This window comes from Phacochoerus africanus, chromosome 3, assembly GCF_016906955.1.
Source record: "Phacochoerus africanus isolate WHEZ1 chromosome 3, ROS_Pafr_v1, whole genome shotgun sequence".
In the NCBI taxonomy this organism is placed as follows: domain Eukaryota; kingdom Metazoa; phylum Chordata; class Mammalia; order Artiodactyla; family Suidae; genus Phacochoerus; species Phacochoerus africanus.
The window spans coordinates 137,403,123-137,421,730 of record NC_062546.1 but is presented as its reverse complement, the minus strand read 5'-3'; the positions used below and the strand labels follow the sequence as shown (position 1 = coordinate 137,421,730).

Below are 18,608 nucleotides of genomic sequence, written 5' to 3'. Positions count from 1 at the left end.
AGAAAACATATGTATGTATAAACATACATATTTACATATTCACCCACACAAAACACATACACATTAATAAACACAAACACATATCCCCCACAGAAAATTTTTTTGACAGTTTTCAGGAATACTTAAAGCCTATATTAAAGGAATACCCTAATATATTATGAAGGTCAATCTGGGTCATAGTTTTACAAAAACTTTTAGATCATTATCTCATAACATATCAAAAAATAATTCTAGATGTTCAAAGATTAAAAATTTAAAGACAAATCCAGTATTAGAAAATATACAGGTTTTCTTTTTAATCTAAAACATATAGGTGATTGTTTTATATGTAGAATATCTAGGTGAAAATTTTTATTATCTCTGAATCCAGAAACATTTTATAAACTTAAATATGAATAAGAGAAAAAAATTTGATGACTTGATTGCCTAAAAATAAAACTTACTTAGGCACCAAGGCAATTAATAAAAAGAAAAACAAGCTGGAGAATACATTCACCGAAAATGACAAAATGCTAATATACCTGATGAATTAAAGAGTTCTTATGAATTTCCCCAAATATACTATCACCTGATAGAATGATGGGTAAAACTATCAACAGATAATTTACATTACATGAAATATATACCTTGCTAATGACACTAATAAATATATTATAAATTCTACATTAATAATTTAAAAGAGGATATACTTTTCTTTCTGCCAAAAGATTATCTAAGCTAATGAGACTTCAGTAAGATGGTCACTACTCTAGGGAGTATATAGTGGTATGATTTCTCTGGAGAGCAATCTGACACTATGTCTTCCCAGCCTTAATCTGGTCATACCCTTTGACTGCCCTCCAAAATTCTATTAAAAAAAAATCTCTCTAAAGGAGACAATCAGAAACAGAAAAGATTCATGTGCAAAGACTATCACCATGCTGCTATAACATTAATAAATCGGAAAACCCTTAAATAATGAAATCATTTGTTTTATTTATTCATTTATCCAGTGAATTTTTTTTCTTTTTTTCTTTTTTTTTTTTTTTTGTCTTTTATGGCCACACCTACAGCATATGGAGGTTCCCAGGCTAGGGGTCTAATTGAAGCTGTTGCTGCCGACCTACGCCAAAGCCACAGCAATGCCAGATCTGAGCCACATCTATGACCTACACCACAGCTCATGGCAACGCTGGATCCTTAATCCACTGATCGAGGCCAGGGATCGAACCTGAAACCTCATGGTTCCTAGTTGGATTCATTTCCACTGCTCCACGACAGGAACTCCCTGTCTGGTAAATCTTAATCTCTCCAGTATAAATCTTAATGTGAGCAGTGATAAAATTTTATATGGTTCTAAAAACCATGGAAGATACTTCAGATTAAGTATCCCAGTGGAGGACTGATAATCAAGATACCAATGGAAGTTGGCGAGTTAATTGTATCTGGGAGGGAGGGATTTGGATATATTCTGATGCCTATCTCTAAAATAAAATCAAACTTTACCAATAAAAAACTCTAACACGATGATTGATACCAAAGAGATACATTAGAATATTATAGAGGTCAGTTTTGAGATTATCCTTTCTCATCGATAAGTGACTTGCTGGACTGAGGTTGCTTAACTTTCTAATGAGTACAAAAATTCAGATTTTATCTTGGTAAATGGTTTCTCTATTTCCAGATACAGCATATGTACTCAATACATATACTGAGTCAAATACAGCCAAATTATTTTTCCCCAGTCTTCTTAACAATCCATTTCAGCAAACTACACCAAATAGTTTAAATAACTGATTTATTTATTAAAATGACTGAAAACTCCTGATCAATGCCTACCAAACAAATAGTTTTGTTTATACACCATTATATTGTACTACTTTCAACACTGGTTTGGGAAAAGGACATATTTTCAAGTGGTAACTTTTATCATGATGATTGACAGATAAGGAAAAAGGAATAAGATATCATTTGATTTCTGCATCACGTGTATTATCTTAAATTGGTCTAAGTCACTTGGTTCACATTGAAATTGAGACAATTTTCACTACATATATTTTTAATATTTGAAGTACTAAACAACTTAAAGGTTAAGAATATGTCTTACTTTTATCTTCAATATATTCATCCCAGTTAAACATGCTCACTGTCCTATTGAAAGTGGTACCGTTCCCATCCAATGAGCTATTAAAGAAGGAAGTGATGTTTATTTCAAAGGAAGAATTATCTGGGGGCCATTGTAAACATTTATTTCGTAGGTTGCCCATAAACAGCTGTAATCCTATTAGTGCAAACACGCTCAGACAGAACACAGTCAGGATCATTACATCTGAGAGCTTCTTCACTGACTGGATTAGGGCCCCCACGATGGTCTTCAGGCCTACAAATAAAATCAAAAGGAGGAACTTAAATATACTATTCAGCAGCTACTTTACAGACAAAAACATCATGAGCTTGTCCTGGAAAATAAAGATGTCATGCAGAATGCCAACAATATTAGTTTAATGTTGGTGATTGAATAACATTTTCATGAAAAGCCTGCTAGCTGGTGAAAATGAATGAAAGCAGAATTTGTATGTTCATTAGAAAACTGTGAATGGAAATAAACCAAAAGTGTATTTCTAAGTACTCTCTAAGGAGAGCAAAAGAAATGGTTTTGTTATTCATGCTTAAATATCAACCTTGTGTAAATATTTTGCTTTTATTTGCAGATGTCTTACTCCCTAACCTCTTATTAATTTTAGAAAAATCTATATGAATAAATAAGAAATCTTGAAGTCACTGAATTATGGAGTTATTGTGAATTCTGCAAGCTTGAGTATGGGTTAATAAAGGAAGACATCTGAAAACTGAGCCCCATGCAGCACTCATGCTATCCCTTGTTCTTTCATTTATCTGCAGTTTTAAACCTAACTGGTCAAATTTGCATCAGTTTGAACGCTTCATAGTTTAGCTTCTATGCGGAAAGCTTGATGTTATAGGACGCAAACCATGTAGCCTGTTACTGCAAATGCCTCATGCAAAAACTTGTTAAACTCAAAGGCTGATTTAGAACAGTTAATTTTAAAGAAAGCAACTAGTAAAAGCAAAGAATCAAATCCATCCAAAATGTGATGTACTGATTCTTGCTTTTTTACAAATTTATTTGCAATAGGTGACAAGCAATAAGGCTTACGCACAAAAGCTGTGATTGCGGCACCAATGCTGCTAAAGTCAGCCTCAGTGTTTAACCTAGCTCTCACCTGGAATGACTGAAATTGTTTTCAATGCTCGGAGAACTCTGAATGTTCTCAACGCTGAGACATTGCCCAGGTCCACAAATTCTGTCACATATCTGTAATAGGGAGTTCACACACAAACACAATAACAGAACACAAGAAACAGTTGGAGATATAAGGGGCCTACCACCTTATACCAGTTTCTTCTTACCTGGAATTACAGAAATAGTTTTCAAAGCTCTCAAGACTCTGAAAGTTCGAAGAGCTGAAACATTGCCTAGGTTTACAAATTCTGTTACATACCTGTAGAATTAAATCAGAGTTATTCAGAATTTAGGGAAATCTAAGTCTAAGTTGGTCTTTCATCAAGACCTTTTCAACTTCAATGAGTGTTGCCATCAGATTTTCCAATTTAGAGAAAAATGGCATTGTGATCAATCATAAACTCTGTTACCTGGGGAAATTATTTTATTGCTTTAAAGTGCTAACTGAAGTCAAAATCATTCAATTTACTATGACAGTCCCTAATTTCTCCAAAGTGCATAATTTGATTGGAAGAAAACTATATTAACTTCAGATGATAACCAAGAAAAATGCTTGATCTATTAAGAAAAGCCACCATTGTAGGCACCCACCAATGATTTACTCTTCCTGGATAAAAATGTATAAGATACTTACGCAAAAGTAATGACTGTGAAATCCAACCAATTCCATGGATCCCGTAGAAATGTGAAATCTTCTAAACAAAAGCCCCTTGCAAGTATTTTTATAAGTGATTCAAAAGTATAAATTCCTGTAAAGGTGTACCTGAGAGAAAATAGCCAATCCCACATTAAAGCTCTAGTAGGTAATTTACATGTATAAATTATAAAAAATTATAATGAAGACAAACGGCAAATAAAAATTAGAGACTTCCTTATCATTCTACATCAGTCTCTCTATGATATAGAACTTAGGTAGGGCTTAAGGATGAAGGAAATATTACATTCTGAAAGACATTCTCATTGACTGTAAATGAGTATTATCCTTGCTACATTAATTAATTTGAAGGCCCAAATAATACGCTTCTGCATGAAGATATTGCTTGAAATACCCTGGATTTTTGTCTGATTTAAGCAAATAGTTATTAATACAAAAATATATGAAGAATTTTTGTTTAATAAATTATGTATCATTGAGAGCCATGAAATATATACTAATAAAACATAGAAAGGTGATAGCCATGAGGAAAAGAATACACAAACTAGGTATAATTTTTATCATTAGATATTAGTAACCACTGATAATCTTCAGAAGAGTGTGAGATTCACAAGGATGTTAAAGGCCTATAAATATTGGTGGTCAAATCAGTGCAGTAATTTGAGCAACTGAATGAGAAAGGGCAAGCTTTGTCCTACAGAAAATCAGTGACTGAAATGAACACGAATCGTTGTCTAATGGGTTTGGAGTAGCCAATATGATTTGCTAAAGAAAGTGATGAGGTCTCAAGATGTTAAATGCACAATTTGAAACATGTAAGACATGTTTCATGTCCAAAAATGTAGGACAATATTGAAAGATTTTAAAAAATCTTCTACTTACTCCACATTCTTTGTCCAGTCTGGAGGGTTACTCATGGTCATAAATACACAGTTGGTAAGAATAGTGCACATAATGAGCACATTGAATAAAGTAGAAGACTATTGTCAAGGAAGACAGAGTTCAGTGGAAAATTTCACTTTCATACACCATAATGTCTTTCACCACCATGAAGTTTAGATTGATCATAGCCCTATTATTCTATCACTGAGTTTGCCTTTTCCATTTCTGCAATGTTAACAACTTCATATCCAAGCCATGTCAAGCCAAGTAAGCAACTATTTTGAGGTTATTTATATTGCTTTTAGTAATGAAAAACATTAAATGCAAAGAAATTAGTTCATTGGTAAATAATTTATCAACTTAAGGTCGCTGTTTTTTTTAAATGACAGACTCAACTCAATGACTAAAGTGCCAGCTCAGTAAATATGAAAACCCTAAAAAAATTCAACAAGAAAGTTCAGGTAATTGCAGTCTCCTCTAAGTATCCTTGGGGGGTTGGTTCAAGGACACACAGCAGAACCAAAATCTGAAGATGCTCAAGTCCCATAGTTGGCCCTCTATATCCATGGGTTCTGCATACTCAGATTAAAAAAACCATAGATCTGAATATTATACACCATCTACTGTTGGTTGAATCTGTGGATGTAGAACCTGCAGGAACGAAATTTGTGGATACAGAGGGCTGACTGCAACTGAATGCATTATTACTCCATCCTAATGGCTGTCCAGGTGGAATGTCCTCAATAAGATTCTTTCTGAGTGGAGTATATAATATAAGGTAATTACTCAGTTAATTCTGAAAAGTTTGGGATTGGCACATGCACACTGTGGTATATGGAATGACCAGCCAATTGTGTCTTGCTATATAACACTGGGAACTCTACCCAATATTCTGTGGTAATCTATATGGGAAAAAAAATCTGAAAAAGAATAGATGTGTGTATATGCATAACTGAATCACTTTGCTGAACAGCATAAATTATCACAACATTGTAAATCAGTTATACTTCAGTAAAACTAAAAAATGAAAAAAAATTCTGAATAGTACGAGAAGATGGCATTCCTTGGGTCTGTAACTGTAGCCAAATTACTTATTAATTTCCCTAAACCTTGGTTCACCTATCTATAAAAGTGAGAAAGAATAACCATTTCACAGGGTTGCTATCGGAATCAAATCAGGTAAGATACGTTAAATCTCTGACTTAATGTGCCTTGTACCTAGTAGATAATCAATAAATTGCTTTCCTAATTTTCTGAATCATAGAGAACACTACTTACAACAAACATCTGGTTTGTTTCACTCTAACCCAGTTTGCCTTTGTAGACATAACAATGCCCTTCACTCTCCTTTGTATTGAAAAATGGCAACAAAAACTCTTTAAGTAAACACTGAATAGTCAGATAGCTGAAATAACTTTCATGTTTAATAAAAAACACAAGAAGGATCAGTTGCAGTTATACAAAACAAGAGCCTTTATCAAAATAGACCTAGAAACTTTATAAAAATTCCAGAGTGAATAAATGTAATTAATATCCCTTCTCACTCTTTAATTATAAATCTCGACATTACTTGCATATAGCAAAATATTAGCAGGATTTTAAGTGCAATAAAATCGAACAATGAATAGCCAATGCTGTGTCAATCTATAAAGGAAGTTTCTTTATACCTACAGCTGACTTTAGTCAAAGCAATCATTGATTAGCATTCATTTTGATTAGCAGTGATGTAAGGCACTTGCTTAATTCTTAGCTTGTTCAAATACATCCACATCAAAACAGTCATAAGTAAATGATGTGGATCAGCCACGTGAGGGCACTACAACCAATGGAACAAAGAAAAACACCACTTCAAAGGATAAATATATTTTTCTTTATTGCTAAAAATTAACAAAAAATAAGATAAAATTAAATATGACTCTCTGTTAGTATATAAAACTAGAGGATCCTCTGTGTCTCTTAGCCTGCTCTGCCCTATTAGAGAAAACAACTCCCCTTGACAGATTGGCACCATTCAAAATATAAAGTTTCCAGACTCAACCATGCTCAACACAGTCTTGTACTTCTCCACTTCACTGTACCTCCTACTCTGCAAGTACAATTTCAAATATTCTCCACTCTTCTCTGATCTCCAAGCTTCTTCCTTCCCTCTCCATTTCAGTTTCTTAGTGAGAGAGGAGACAGCATCAGATAGCCATACGTTTACTTCCCACCCCCAAACTGACAGACCTCGCTGTATTTGGACACTTTTCTCCTTTCTGTTTCAGTAGGAAGAATATTCACTCCTTCCGCCCATAGAATGGACACATTCCTTCTTTCCAGGACACATCAGAAATCTCTTATTTCTTCCTTCTTTTATCTTTAATACTTCCAACTCTATCTGCCTCTCACTGTCAATACAAACTTGCTTATCTCTCTTATCTGGAAGGAAAAGAATACTTTCCTTATAACCCACTTTCCTTTAACTACTTACAACCCTACTTCTCTTTTCCATTTTATAGCCAAATTTCTTGAACAAGATGTTTGTCTTAACTTTTCCTATCTAACTCATCCTCAGCATACCAACTTTCTTTCTAAATATGACAAACATCTTCATGTTCATAACAATATGGATAGTTCTGGAGTTCCCATTGTGGCTCAGTGGAAATGAACCTAACTAGTAACCATGAGGACGTGGGTTCGATCCCTGCCCTCTCTAAGTGGGTTAAGGATCTGGAGTTTCTGTGAACTGTGGTTTAGTTCACAGATGTAGCTCAGAACCCGCATTGCTGTGGCTGTAGCATAGGCCAGCAACTACAGCTCCCCTTCAACTGCTAGCCTGGGAACTTCCATATGCTGCAGGAAGTTCCTAAAGAGACAAAACAAACCCCCCAAACCAATATGGATAGTTTTGAGTTCTTATTTGACTTTTTCTCACAGTAGTATTTGACAAACATGATTCTTCATTCTTTCACAGTGTTTGCTTACTTTTGCTTTCATGATGTCCCAATCCATTGATTCTTTATATCTCATAGGAAACAATTTTTTGTGTCCTTTGAAATACAATACTTCCCTTTTTGAAAACAGGGACCTAGGATATCCAAGCCATTTCCCCCTTTTCTTCTATATTTATCCCAGTAGAGCTCATCAACAAACATAGCTCCAGTACCATTTACATACTCACTGATCTCAAGTACTTCTCTTCAGACTAGACTCTATTCTGAACTCAACTGTCCACATTACCCAATTGTTCCTATTACATCGGCACTTACGTGCACTATCGACACAAAGTATTTTTTGAGTTCCAAAACTAAACTAAAAATATACATTAAAAATCTTTTCATCCTACCCCTCTATTCCCTTCAAATACTGTTTCTTTGACATCTCTGTATCATAAAAAATATCCTGTGATCCTGCCAGGAAACTAGAGGCAATTTTGCATTTTTATCTTCCTTAAACCTCCATATTCAACTTAACACCAAATACTGTCAATTCTACCAACTACCCCTAGACTTAGTACACTTTTTTCCCAATCCTTATATTACTACACTGCCCAAGTGTTTATGAAATCTAACCTATGTTACAGGAGTTTCATCCAAACAGGTCTTTCTGAATCTTTGTTTGGCTCTTTTCAATCCTTTCTGCACACTGTACCAAAAGGACCTTTATAAATGTAATTTGGATCATTTCAATAGCTTTCCACTACTATTAGAATGATGATCAAATATCTTAACAAAGAGTGAAGAGTCTAGGAAACCTAAATCCTGTCTACTTCTCCAATTTCATCTTCTTTATCCTCATTCTACTCCTCAGTTCAATATTACTATAATTGGTTTAGGTCATGGAATGAAAATATGCTCTTTCTCAAGTTAGGATCTTAACAAATGTCACTTCTTTTCCCTGGACATACTCCATACTTCACCTTACCCTACTAATATTTTTTTTCTAGCACTCAGTTTAAAAGCTATTTTCAGTAGAAAGCTGCGCACAAGAGCACTGTCGCGAGACGTTTCTACAATATTTTCTTAGCCTCTTTGCTGAAAATTCCATCTTGTCCTGCTTTACTTTACACCCCATCTTCCTGCTTGAAAAACAGTCACAGCGATGGTAAATGACCTAAGCACGCCAGACCTGTGCAGATTGGCACGCCGTTTGCACAAACATGATATGTCCTCTAGAGAATAAGAAAAAGAGGAACCTCATGGCCAAGTAGTTTATGAGCAGTCGTTAGCAGAATATGCATTAGCAAAGAGAACCAAGGTGCAAACCTAGGCACGCTGGGTTGCCGCAAATAGGCATGCCATTTGCGGAAGCACAGTGAGGATTCTCTGGAATTCTATGCATAGATAGCTAACTCAAATGTTAATGATGGTTATGTGCCTAAAGGTCAGAGTAAAAGCTTAACCATCTACCAGCTAAGTGACTTTTAAAATAATAAAAGAACTTATAAAATAATAAACAAACCCTATATCCTCCACCCATAGCCCCCTCCTCACTTGACATAATCCTAAAGAGCACAGTAAAAGCAGTGTGGTTTCTTGAGGCCATGCTCTTGGTCCCTGAGACTTTGAGTCCCCTGGTCCCCACCTTTACTTAAGATAAATGTCTCTGTGTCTTGTTTTATGTTAACTTTTTTCCTTATGTTTCATAGCACCTGTTCTTCAGCCCCATCCTGCTGAGCTGGTCTCGGCAGAGCATTTTTCCTGACTTTGTCTACCAGTAATAAATTCCTATAGCACCTGACACTTCCTCCAATGATTAATTTTAACATCGGTTTTTTTTCTACTAGACTGTCAACTTTATAAAGGCTATGTCTACATTGTTCACCACATACCCTTGACATTTTGTAGTGTCAGTTGACTATTGAATGATGCTAATTCGGAAGCTTGTTTATTACTAAGCACACAGAAAATTCTGATAGGGAATTTTAGGAGTGGATAAATAAAAAATGGATTTTTTTTACTTGTTTACCATTCAGAAAATACAACCATATTTTATTTAACTATCAAAACAAGATACTAGGCACATCAAAAGCATTTTCAGTTTTCAAAATATACCCTGGCAAAAATATAGTAAGCATAATATTTTCTGCCAAAATCAAGAAACAAAGCTAATTTGAAATGCAACAGCTCCTAATGAAGATAACAACTCTTTAAGAAACAAGTCAGAATTTTCGTTGAAAATAGAGATACCAGTCTAGGTTTAAAATACAAATTTCGTGGAGTTCCTGTCATGGCTCAGTGGAAACGAATCTGACTAGCATCCATGAGGACACAGATTCAATCCCTGGCCTCACTCAGTGGATTAAGGATCTGGTGTTGCCATGAGCTGTGGTATAGGTCACAGACATGGCTCGGATCTGACATTGCTATAGCTGTGGTATAGACCTGTAGCCACAGCTGCAATTCAACTCCACTCCATATGCTGCAGGTGTGGCGCTAAAAAGATAAAAAAACCCAAATTTCTTTATCATGAATGGCCATTTCCTGGATTATAAACTAATGATAATAAAAGCAAGACCTCTTAATTCTGCCCAAAATCCACTGTTACCAACTTCAAGCATTTTTAACTTGCAGCAAAAGGCACCTGAAGTCAGAAACCCAGGGTTTGAGCCTAGGATATGCACTGGGAGAAATAAGACAAAATCACTGGGAAAATCACCTGAAACTGTATGGTATTATTTACATCAGGGTTTACTACGACTTCCAGTCAAATGTGCATTATCACAAAAGACTGAAGAACATGTTTATCTTAGACTATTAGTCCATCTGCCTTTTCTCATCTCTCTCCTCCAAGGTGAGATATCAGAAATATAATATTTTCATTCAGGCAATCAAATTTTTAAAAAAATCTACCTTTTCTGCATTGGAATAAATTTGTAGCTATATGCCTGTTTGCAAGCTTCTAGGAGAATCAATCATTCAGTTTGGCAAATCTTAGATTTACTTGGCTGCCTTCACATTTCTTTCACCACTGCGGTCCTCCTAAAAACTGTGCCCCTTGGAAATTTTCTTTCTTTCTTTTGGGAAGCAAGTGCAAACCCTAAAATTCAAACTGTATCTTGATTTCTAGAGTTCCCACCATAAACTCTGTCCTCAATGCCTAGAGTCTCTGATCAAAACTTCTAAAACTGCTCTCATCCTCTACCACTGGAAGTCTCTTTTCCCAGAGGGACTTAAGTTGGGATTCATGGATTCCCTAAACTTACTAAAATTTTGTGGAGTGGAGATGATAGCTGTCATGAGATTTTCAAAAAAATATACTATCCCCCTAACAAAAGTTTATAACAAACAAAAAGCCCCTGCCTTTTTCTTTCTTTCTTCCCATTTTTTTTTTTAAATGCTTTTTAGGGCCACACCTGTGGCCTATGGAAGTTCCCAGACTAGGGGTCAAATCAGAGCTACAGCTGCCAGCCTACACAACAGCCACAGCAACATGGAATCCAGGATGCATTTGTGACCTACACCACAGCTCACCACAACTCCAGATTCCCAGCCCACTGAGCAAGGCCAGGGATTGAACCCACATCCTCATGGATACTAGTCAGATTTGTTTCCACTGCATCGCAATGGGAACTCCCTGCTTTTTTCTTTGATATTGGGCTTTCTTAATTTTATTTCATCACTCAGATTCAAGACAAAAAAGATTTTTCTGGATCTCTTGAAACCTTCCATTTTGTCACTTGTTTTGCCTCTGATTCTCTAAGTTCTGACTCATTCATCACTTATCTATGCAGTACACACTGAGTATTTACTATGGACAGAGGATTGGGCTAAGTCTGAATTTTCACATAATTTCACATATAAATTGTGTTTACATAGGGATATACAATGATTTTGAAGTATAATGAATAATTTATGAAAAGATTTATTCAGTGCACAGATTACAAATACTCAAACACAATAAGGGACCATAATCTATGGTTCAGGAAACCCAAATCTAAATCTCAAATTTATTATTCATTTCTAAAGATAACACAAAGATATTTTTTTCTCCCTGTACAACTAGGTTCTCTTACATGAAAAAATAAGTGAAAAATCATTGTTGTTTAAAATAACTCCCAAGAAGCTATTAAATCTTAAAACATAAAAATGAAATTAAAATATGTTGATGTCTACACAAAACTAGGGGTGGAGGGTGGGGAATGATCTAGAGGTTAAAAGGAAACTGAATTCCAGATGCCATGTTCCTAAGGACATCACTTGCCACCTTGCCAGGCAAGTCTGAGAACATACTTTACAGCTCCTCCACCCAGAACTGAAATGAGTCTTGTACCAAGCTTATCCTATCTCTTGAATTCCTTATCTCACTTAATTCCCTACCATATCTAATTTGAATATGTTCTGGGCCTGCTAGGTGAAGTATGTTTTTAATACCCTAAGTCTTTTAGAGCCAGGCCCTGGCAGGGCCAGTCATGTTGTAAACTGCATGCAATGACTTCCTTTTTCTTTTTTTTTTCCTTTCTCTTTTTAGGACCACACCTGAATTGGAGATGTAGCCTGGGCCTACACCACAGCCACAGCAACATCAGATCTACACCACAGCTCATGGCAATGCCAGATCCTTAACCCACAGAGCGAGGCCAGGGATCAAACCTCATGGATGCTAGTCAGATTCGTTTCCACTGAGCCACGAGGGAACTCCCAATGACTCTTTCTAATTAGGAAACAAAATTTAAAGTTGTTCTATCTGAGACTTTGCTTAAATCTCCGTTTCCATTTCCTTACTTCTGGTTCCTGATGCGTGTCAGTTACTCATCCCAAGCCTTGTTCTTCCTGTAAATGCTCCTGCCTGGCACACCCTCAGTCTTCCAAACCTTTGCTTCCTTGGTTTTTCCAGAGCTGGCTGTCAGCCAGACCACTGTCCTTGGCCAGAACAAAACTTCTCATCTACAACTACTTTATTTAACTTCCAGGAGTAAATCAAATTACCATCTCCCACCAAGATGCCATCAATTCCATTTCTAGGAAATAGATACTTCATAAGGAGAACAAAGAACAAAATGAGGATGTACGTGGATAAATAGACATTAAGCCTTTGGAAAGAGATAATTGTAGCAGGACCTATAACTTGAATAAAATACAGGAACAAGTGACAAAAAAAGGAAGAAAAAGAAACTAGAAAATTAAGGGATGCTGTTGGGAAAATAATTTGGAGAAATATTTGAAAGGCTAATGTGTATACAGTCGCAACTATAAACATTTGCTAACTCAAAGTTTTCAAATGCTAAAATGAAAAGCTGAAAGTAGTAAAGTTCACACCAAAAAGATAAAAAATTGTGTAATTCAGATCATAGAGATATTTTCCAAATGTAAATGTAGTAAAGAAAATTAGCTCAGCGTTTACCCACTATATAACCTTGCAAAATTTTAAGACTTATCAAAAGAGAGCCTGGTAATACTGTCAAAATTAATGAAGAAGTCTTGGATGTAGTAGGCAATTCAGAAGGGAGCAGAGGAGGAAAGAAGAAGTAAAGCAGTGAGTCAAGGAGAAAATACATGCTTAGAAGATGGGGAAAAGTGGTTCACTTACCTATGATCTCATTTTGCAATATGCTAACTGTTGAGTAAGAGGGAAAAAAAGAAAGAGCACATAACATTGCCAACCACATATCTTTGAAAAATCCCCAACTCATTAAGTCTATCAAAGAGTAAAATCATATTAAGTAACTATTTGAAAAAAGGATATGAATGTACCAAAATCTTAATAGCTAATTTTCTAATAGGGTTGAAGGGAGTTAAAATGTACAGGGCAGGGGTGGCACTGAATCGAGAAATTGCTTTCCCTTTATTCAATACTATAAATGTCTGAAAAAGAAAACAAACACATAAAATAGAATTTAGAATCTTAATATTAAAATTAAGAGCATTAAAAAAAGCCTGAGACCATTATTTAGAAATATCATCTTATAAAATAATGAGTAATACACTAATTACCAACATATGACATGATGCTATGTGTTTTTTCTTCCTGATCACTGCAAACGCTCCTAAATTTGGTAAATAATAAGGATCTAAAGAAGAAAATTTTTAATATCATTATTTTAAAATTGTATTTATAATTCACAAAGAGCTCAAAAATAAGAATTTGATTACTTTTTCAGTTAGATAAAAATTTTCTCCCAGGAATTTTAGGGTTTTCCAGAGGTGTTTGATCAAACTTTTTTGGTGGCACTTAAAAGTCACTTGCTTTTATTTCTTCTGGGGAGAGCCGTGGAATTGGGCAAAGTTTTTGACATGAAGGAATAGATCTGCTGAAGATCAAAATATCTTATGCAGAACTAGATATTGTAAAGAAGAATTTGGACACTACTCCTGGAAATTTTATTTATTTATTTATTATTTTTTTAGGGCCGTGCCTGCAGCATATGGAAATTCCCAGGCTAGGGGTTGAATCAGAGCTGCAGCTGCTAGCCTATGCCACAGCCACAGCAATGAGGGATCCTAGCTGTATCTGTGACCTACGCAGCAGCTTTCGGCTATGCTGGATCTTTATCTCACTGAGCTAGGCCAGGGATCAAACCCACATCTCCACGGATACTAGTCAGGTTCTTAACCTACTGAGCCACAATGTAACTCCCTGGAAATTTTATTTTTAGTGCATTAAAAATATACTCCTTGTCTTTATTTTTTGCTTCACCATGCTGCAAGGTGAATAGTCTTTTGCCCTTCCTCATTTCCCCCCTGCAGGGTGTCCCTTCAGTTTTCTGCCTGTCCCGGACATGGATTCAAATGAGTGCTTCCAAAAGACTTATAGGGAGTGGGGCCATTACACGGTCAAGCCCACCTAGTACCCTAGCGGTACCTCAGGTGGACAGGAGGGAAACAATTCTTCCCCGGACATGCCTGGCTCTAGCCCAGAACCAATTAGGAAGTAGGGGAAGTAAAGGCAACTAGACTAAGAACTCACTTTCTTATTGATATAGTATGGGTCCAGGTCCTCCAGCGGCTCTGACACCATCTCTGGAGGGATGTCTCCATAAATAAATGGAAGGGATTTTCCTGCTTCCAAGTCACTATTTGGCTTTGGGCCATTTTCATCATCCTCATCCTTGCGCTCTTGTTTGGGTCTCTTAGCTTTCTCTTCTGCAATGCGTTGTTCAATAGCAGCAAGGGATTCCCTGGTAAAGAAGCGGAAGCTGTCAGGTCCTGGCGGTACCAGCACTGACTGTGCCATCTTTTCATCCTGCTCCTTTAATCACTGTTTAGCTCCTTGCATAAGAAAGTGCTACGGAAACAAGAGAGAGAGACAGAGAAAAAAGCAATGGTCATTATGATAAAAGGTGACTGTGGTAATTAGATGATATTGAGATAAAATATATAAACCAAGCTATCTGTAGTATTTTACTCAGGAATCTGCACTTGGCATTCAGGGGATTCTCATGCATGCATTCATCTGCTGGCAGGGACATCTATCTTTCACATTTTGTAGATGTCTATGATGTAATCTAATCTCCCACTCCCAAAATGTTTTAAGTAAAAATATCCAATTCAGAGCTCAGAAATGGAGGATACTGGTTTGCACTTGCTGTTTCACTTGTGTGAATATTTTGGCAGCCATCTTTTTCAGCATCCTTTCTGAAAAAATATCAGAGATCCATGACAAAAGACGAATAATTACCCAACATTGTAGAACCTGGGCTGTACCAAGATCTTGCATCTCTATTTTTTTTTTCCATGTTCCCTTTGGCCTACTTTTTCGCCTTAAAGAGTTAATTCAAATCAACGCACCTGGTAGAGAGCTCTGGAAATCCTTAAATGCTAGGCTGTGGAAACACAGGTAGAAACTGCTTGAAAGCAAGGGATCAGGAAGGAGCAGGGGATGCCCGATTACGTTTGGAACTGCTCGGAAGCTGCACAGGAAGGGATCCAGCTCCTGCCAAACCAGGCAGGAAGTCACCCACGTCAGAGGTCTGGAGCTTGGACCCCCTGGTTTAGCAACCTGCTGCTAGCTAGTGTAATTGCTTCTTAAATTAACAAATTTGCAGTACTGTAGAGATAGCTCATTTTCTCAAATGGTGCCCATTTCTTAAAAATCCACAGATTTGGAATTGAAAAAAATCATAAGTTTAAGATAGTTTATCTTTTAAGTGAACTCCTGTTATCTTGGTCTTTGTGATAACATAAATGGAGCCTTACTGTATTCTAATCATATTTTACTGGGCTAACATATATATCTCAACAGAGCACACTAATCATTTCAAACATTATCTGTGAACCAGTGGCAGGAGTGTCTATGCTTTTTGAAATAATACAACCAAAATCTTGACTCCTGAATGCCATCTGTATAAATCACTTATCTATTTTTCCCTCTTTTTGAAGTATCAATTCATTTTAACCCCTACCCTACAAGAATGAAAATTACCATTTAATTATGTGAAGTGCATTTTTTAAGAGTAAAATTCACTCGTATCCAGATCATTTCTGTAGCATATGCCATACCAAACAGGGAAATTTAAAATAACATAAGTTACTATACAATTTCCACATTCTGGGGGGAAGTAGACCAGGACCTTTCATCCACAAGCTAGCAGACTGCCCTCTCAGCATCACAGTGCCTTTGAAACATCCCTCATTTTCCTCACCCATCCCCAGAGACCGTTATGTCTAGCGACAGGCATAGACATGAAGAAGATCCCTGCACACTTCAGGGAGGAACCTGCCATGCCTGGATCCTCTAATAGAAGAGACATGCTAAAACATGCAGTCAGCAGCTTCAAAATGAAAGTGGTCCTCTGCAGATTCCCCCAAGGATTCTACTGTAAAGGTAGAGAAGCATCACAGAGAATAAGCATAATAAGAATATTAAAACATTACCCCTGCAGAATCTTTTACACCCACAGTTTAGGGTTGATAAGCTGGCACCAAGAAGACTGCAGCTAAAATTCCATCATTCTTTTTTTCATTTTTTTTTTTTTTAAATTCTCCTTCAAAGACCACACCTAACTTCCTGTAAAAGGATTCTGGTAACTGAAGTAAGAACAGGCATTTCCTGTGCGAGGACTACAAAATGACATTATTATAACTACCACTAGAGGGCGAGGGAACCGTGAAGAGAAACCCCTCACAGCATACACACACAGGCATGTCTGAAGTGGCTCAAAGCTCTCACTAATGGAGCTCTGATCCTCTGCAAGCTTTCATTAGAATGAGACATTAAGAGTCTGATGATTTCAATAATTAATTTTGTTAAGTGATAATACTTCTATTAATGCTTTTTATTTGCTAAGCCAGAAGTCACTGAATAGATACAAATAATTAAAAGTAAAAGGAAAGTAAATAATGAAGGGTTAAAAATAAAAACTCATAAAATAACAATTATGTTAATGAAAGTCTTACATAGATGGGATTTAACATTAGCCTTAGCCCAAGAGTATGTGAAATCCAATAAAGGGTTTTGCTAGTTCTACAAAGAGATGGCCTTCCTGCTTTCCAAGTTAACTTCCCCTAGAAATAAAATTAAACTTATGGGATACCAATCCAATTTATTTTATCTCTAGTTTAAATGACTGAAAAGCAAGCAGAAAAAAATGAAAGCCAGTGGGATACTAAATGTCAGTTCTTACATTAATAACATAGTTAAGATTTGAGGGTTCACTATGTGCCAGTCACTGACGGGGCTGTGTCTGCATGTGCTATATCATTCTATCCTCTTTGCAACCCTATTATAAAGGCTTTTATGATCCTTTTTTGAAAACTGTACAAGGGAAATACATCGAGGTTGGGAAAAGTACCTAAAATCATAAAGGCAGGACTCAAACTCAAAGTCTGAAAATAATCTGTGTGCTTTATTCAGTCAAAAACAAAACAAAACCAAAAACAAAAATAAAAACACCTACTCATGCAGCTAAAACTTTAAAATATGGATTAAATAAAAATCAGATGTGGCACCAACTGTAATCAGAAAGTTATAATTACTATATTGATATTCTTTGCATATTTTCTAATTTCACCATTTTCATTAGAAGATGTGTTTTTTTTAAAATGAGCAAGAAGATATCATGAAAAGAGAATTTTTTATTTATTCTAGTAAGGATCATTTGGCTATAAAAGCAATAGAATGACCCAAACTGACTTAACAGTCTTTCTTTCTGACTGAAAGAAAGAAGAAAGAAAGAGGAAGAGAGGAAGGAAGGAAGGTGGCAGTTCATTGTTAAAGTTTATCATCTAGGGTTGGCTTTAGTCATGATGATTTGGAAGCCCAACTGATGTTAATAGCACCTACTTATGCTATATTCTTTGGCTCTTATTTCAATGTGATGACTTTTCATCCCTTAATGTATTAAGATCCTACAGCATTTCTGGCCTCCCAGTCTCTCAGAGTTAAATGTAATAGAAACAAAGACCCAGAAACCTCTCATCATATCTTACTGGCTCCAGCTGGTCACATGCACATCTCTGAAGTAATGACCGTTCAGGTTGATGGCATGCTTTGTGCTTTAACTGGCTTCTCCTAAGCCAAATGCCACATCCTAAAACTAGGAAGAAATCTTGAAGTCTATAAAAGTCAAGGTTACGGTGGTGGTTAGGAAACAGACCTCAAATGTAGAGCCTGGGGTGCTTTTACTGGAATAAGGAGGGGATTGATGCTGGTCAACAAAAGCAAACAAACAAACAAATGTGCACTCTAGTCACATGGTGGTCATATTTGCAGTTTCTCAATATCCAGAGAGTAACTACATATAATGGAGAGAAAAAGCAAGAGAGAGAACACCCAGAGAGTGTGTATATACACACGCAACACACATATATATGTATATATGTAGCATATTGTCTAGCTTCATTTTCATTAGAAATCTTCATTATCTTCCATGTATACCATCTTAAAGACTTAGAACCCAGGCAAGATATTTAG

The 18,608-nt window shown here is 36.2% G+C and overlaps 1 protein-coding gene across 3 annotated transcripts in view; it reads right to left on the bottom strand.

The window, feature by feature from the left end:
* Window positions 1–18,608, bottom strand: part of LOC125123244 (sodium channel protein type 2 subunit alpha) — a 135,547-nt gene that overhangs the window by 67,060 nt on the left and 49,879 nt on the right. Inside the window, exons 1-7 of one of the 3 annotated variants that reach the window (XM_047772779.1) lie at window positions 16,571–16,651; window positions 14,664–14,981; window positions 13,443–13,561; window positions 4,779–4,868; window positions 3,876–4,004; window positions 3,222–3,313; window positions 2,087–2,359 (exon numbers count right to left, since the gene is read on the bottom strand). In XM_047772779.1, coding sequence (XP_047628735.1) covers window positions 2,087–2,359; window positions 3,222–3,313; window positions 3,876–4,004; window positions 4,779–4,868; window positions 13,443–13,561; window positions 14,664–14,930 — 970 coding nt within the window. In that variant the 5' untranslated portion in view covers window positions 14,931–14,981; window positions 16,571–16,651. Of the gene's footprint in view, window positions 1–2,086; window positions 2,360–3,221; window positions 3,314–3,408; window positions 3,501–3,875; window positions 4,005–4,778; window positions 4,869–13,442; window positions 13,562–14,663; window positions 14,982–16,570; window positions 16,652–18,608 lie in introns of those variants that run through there. The other 2 variants (XM_047772778.1, XM_047772780.1) reach the window with 2 other exon arrangements.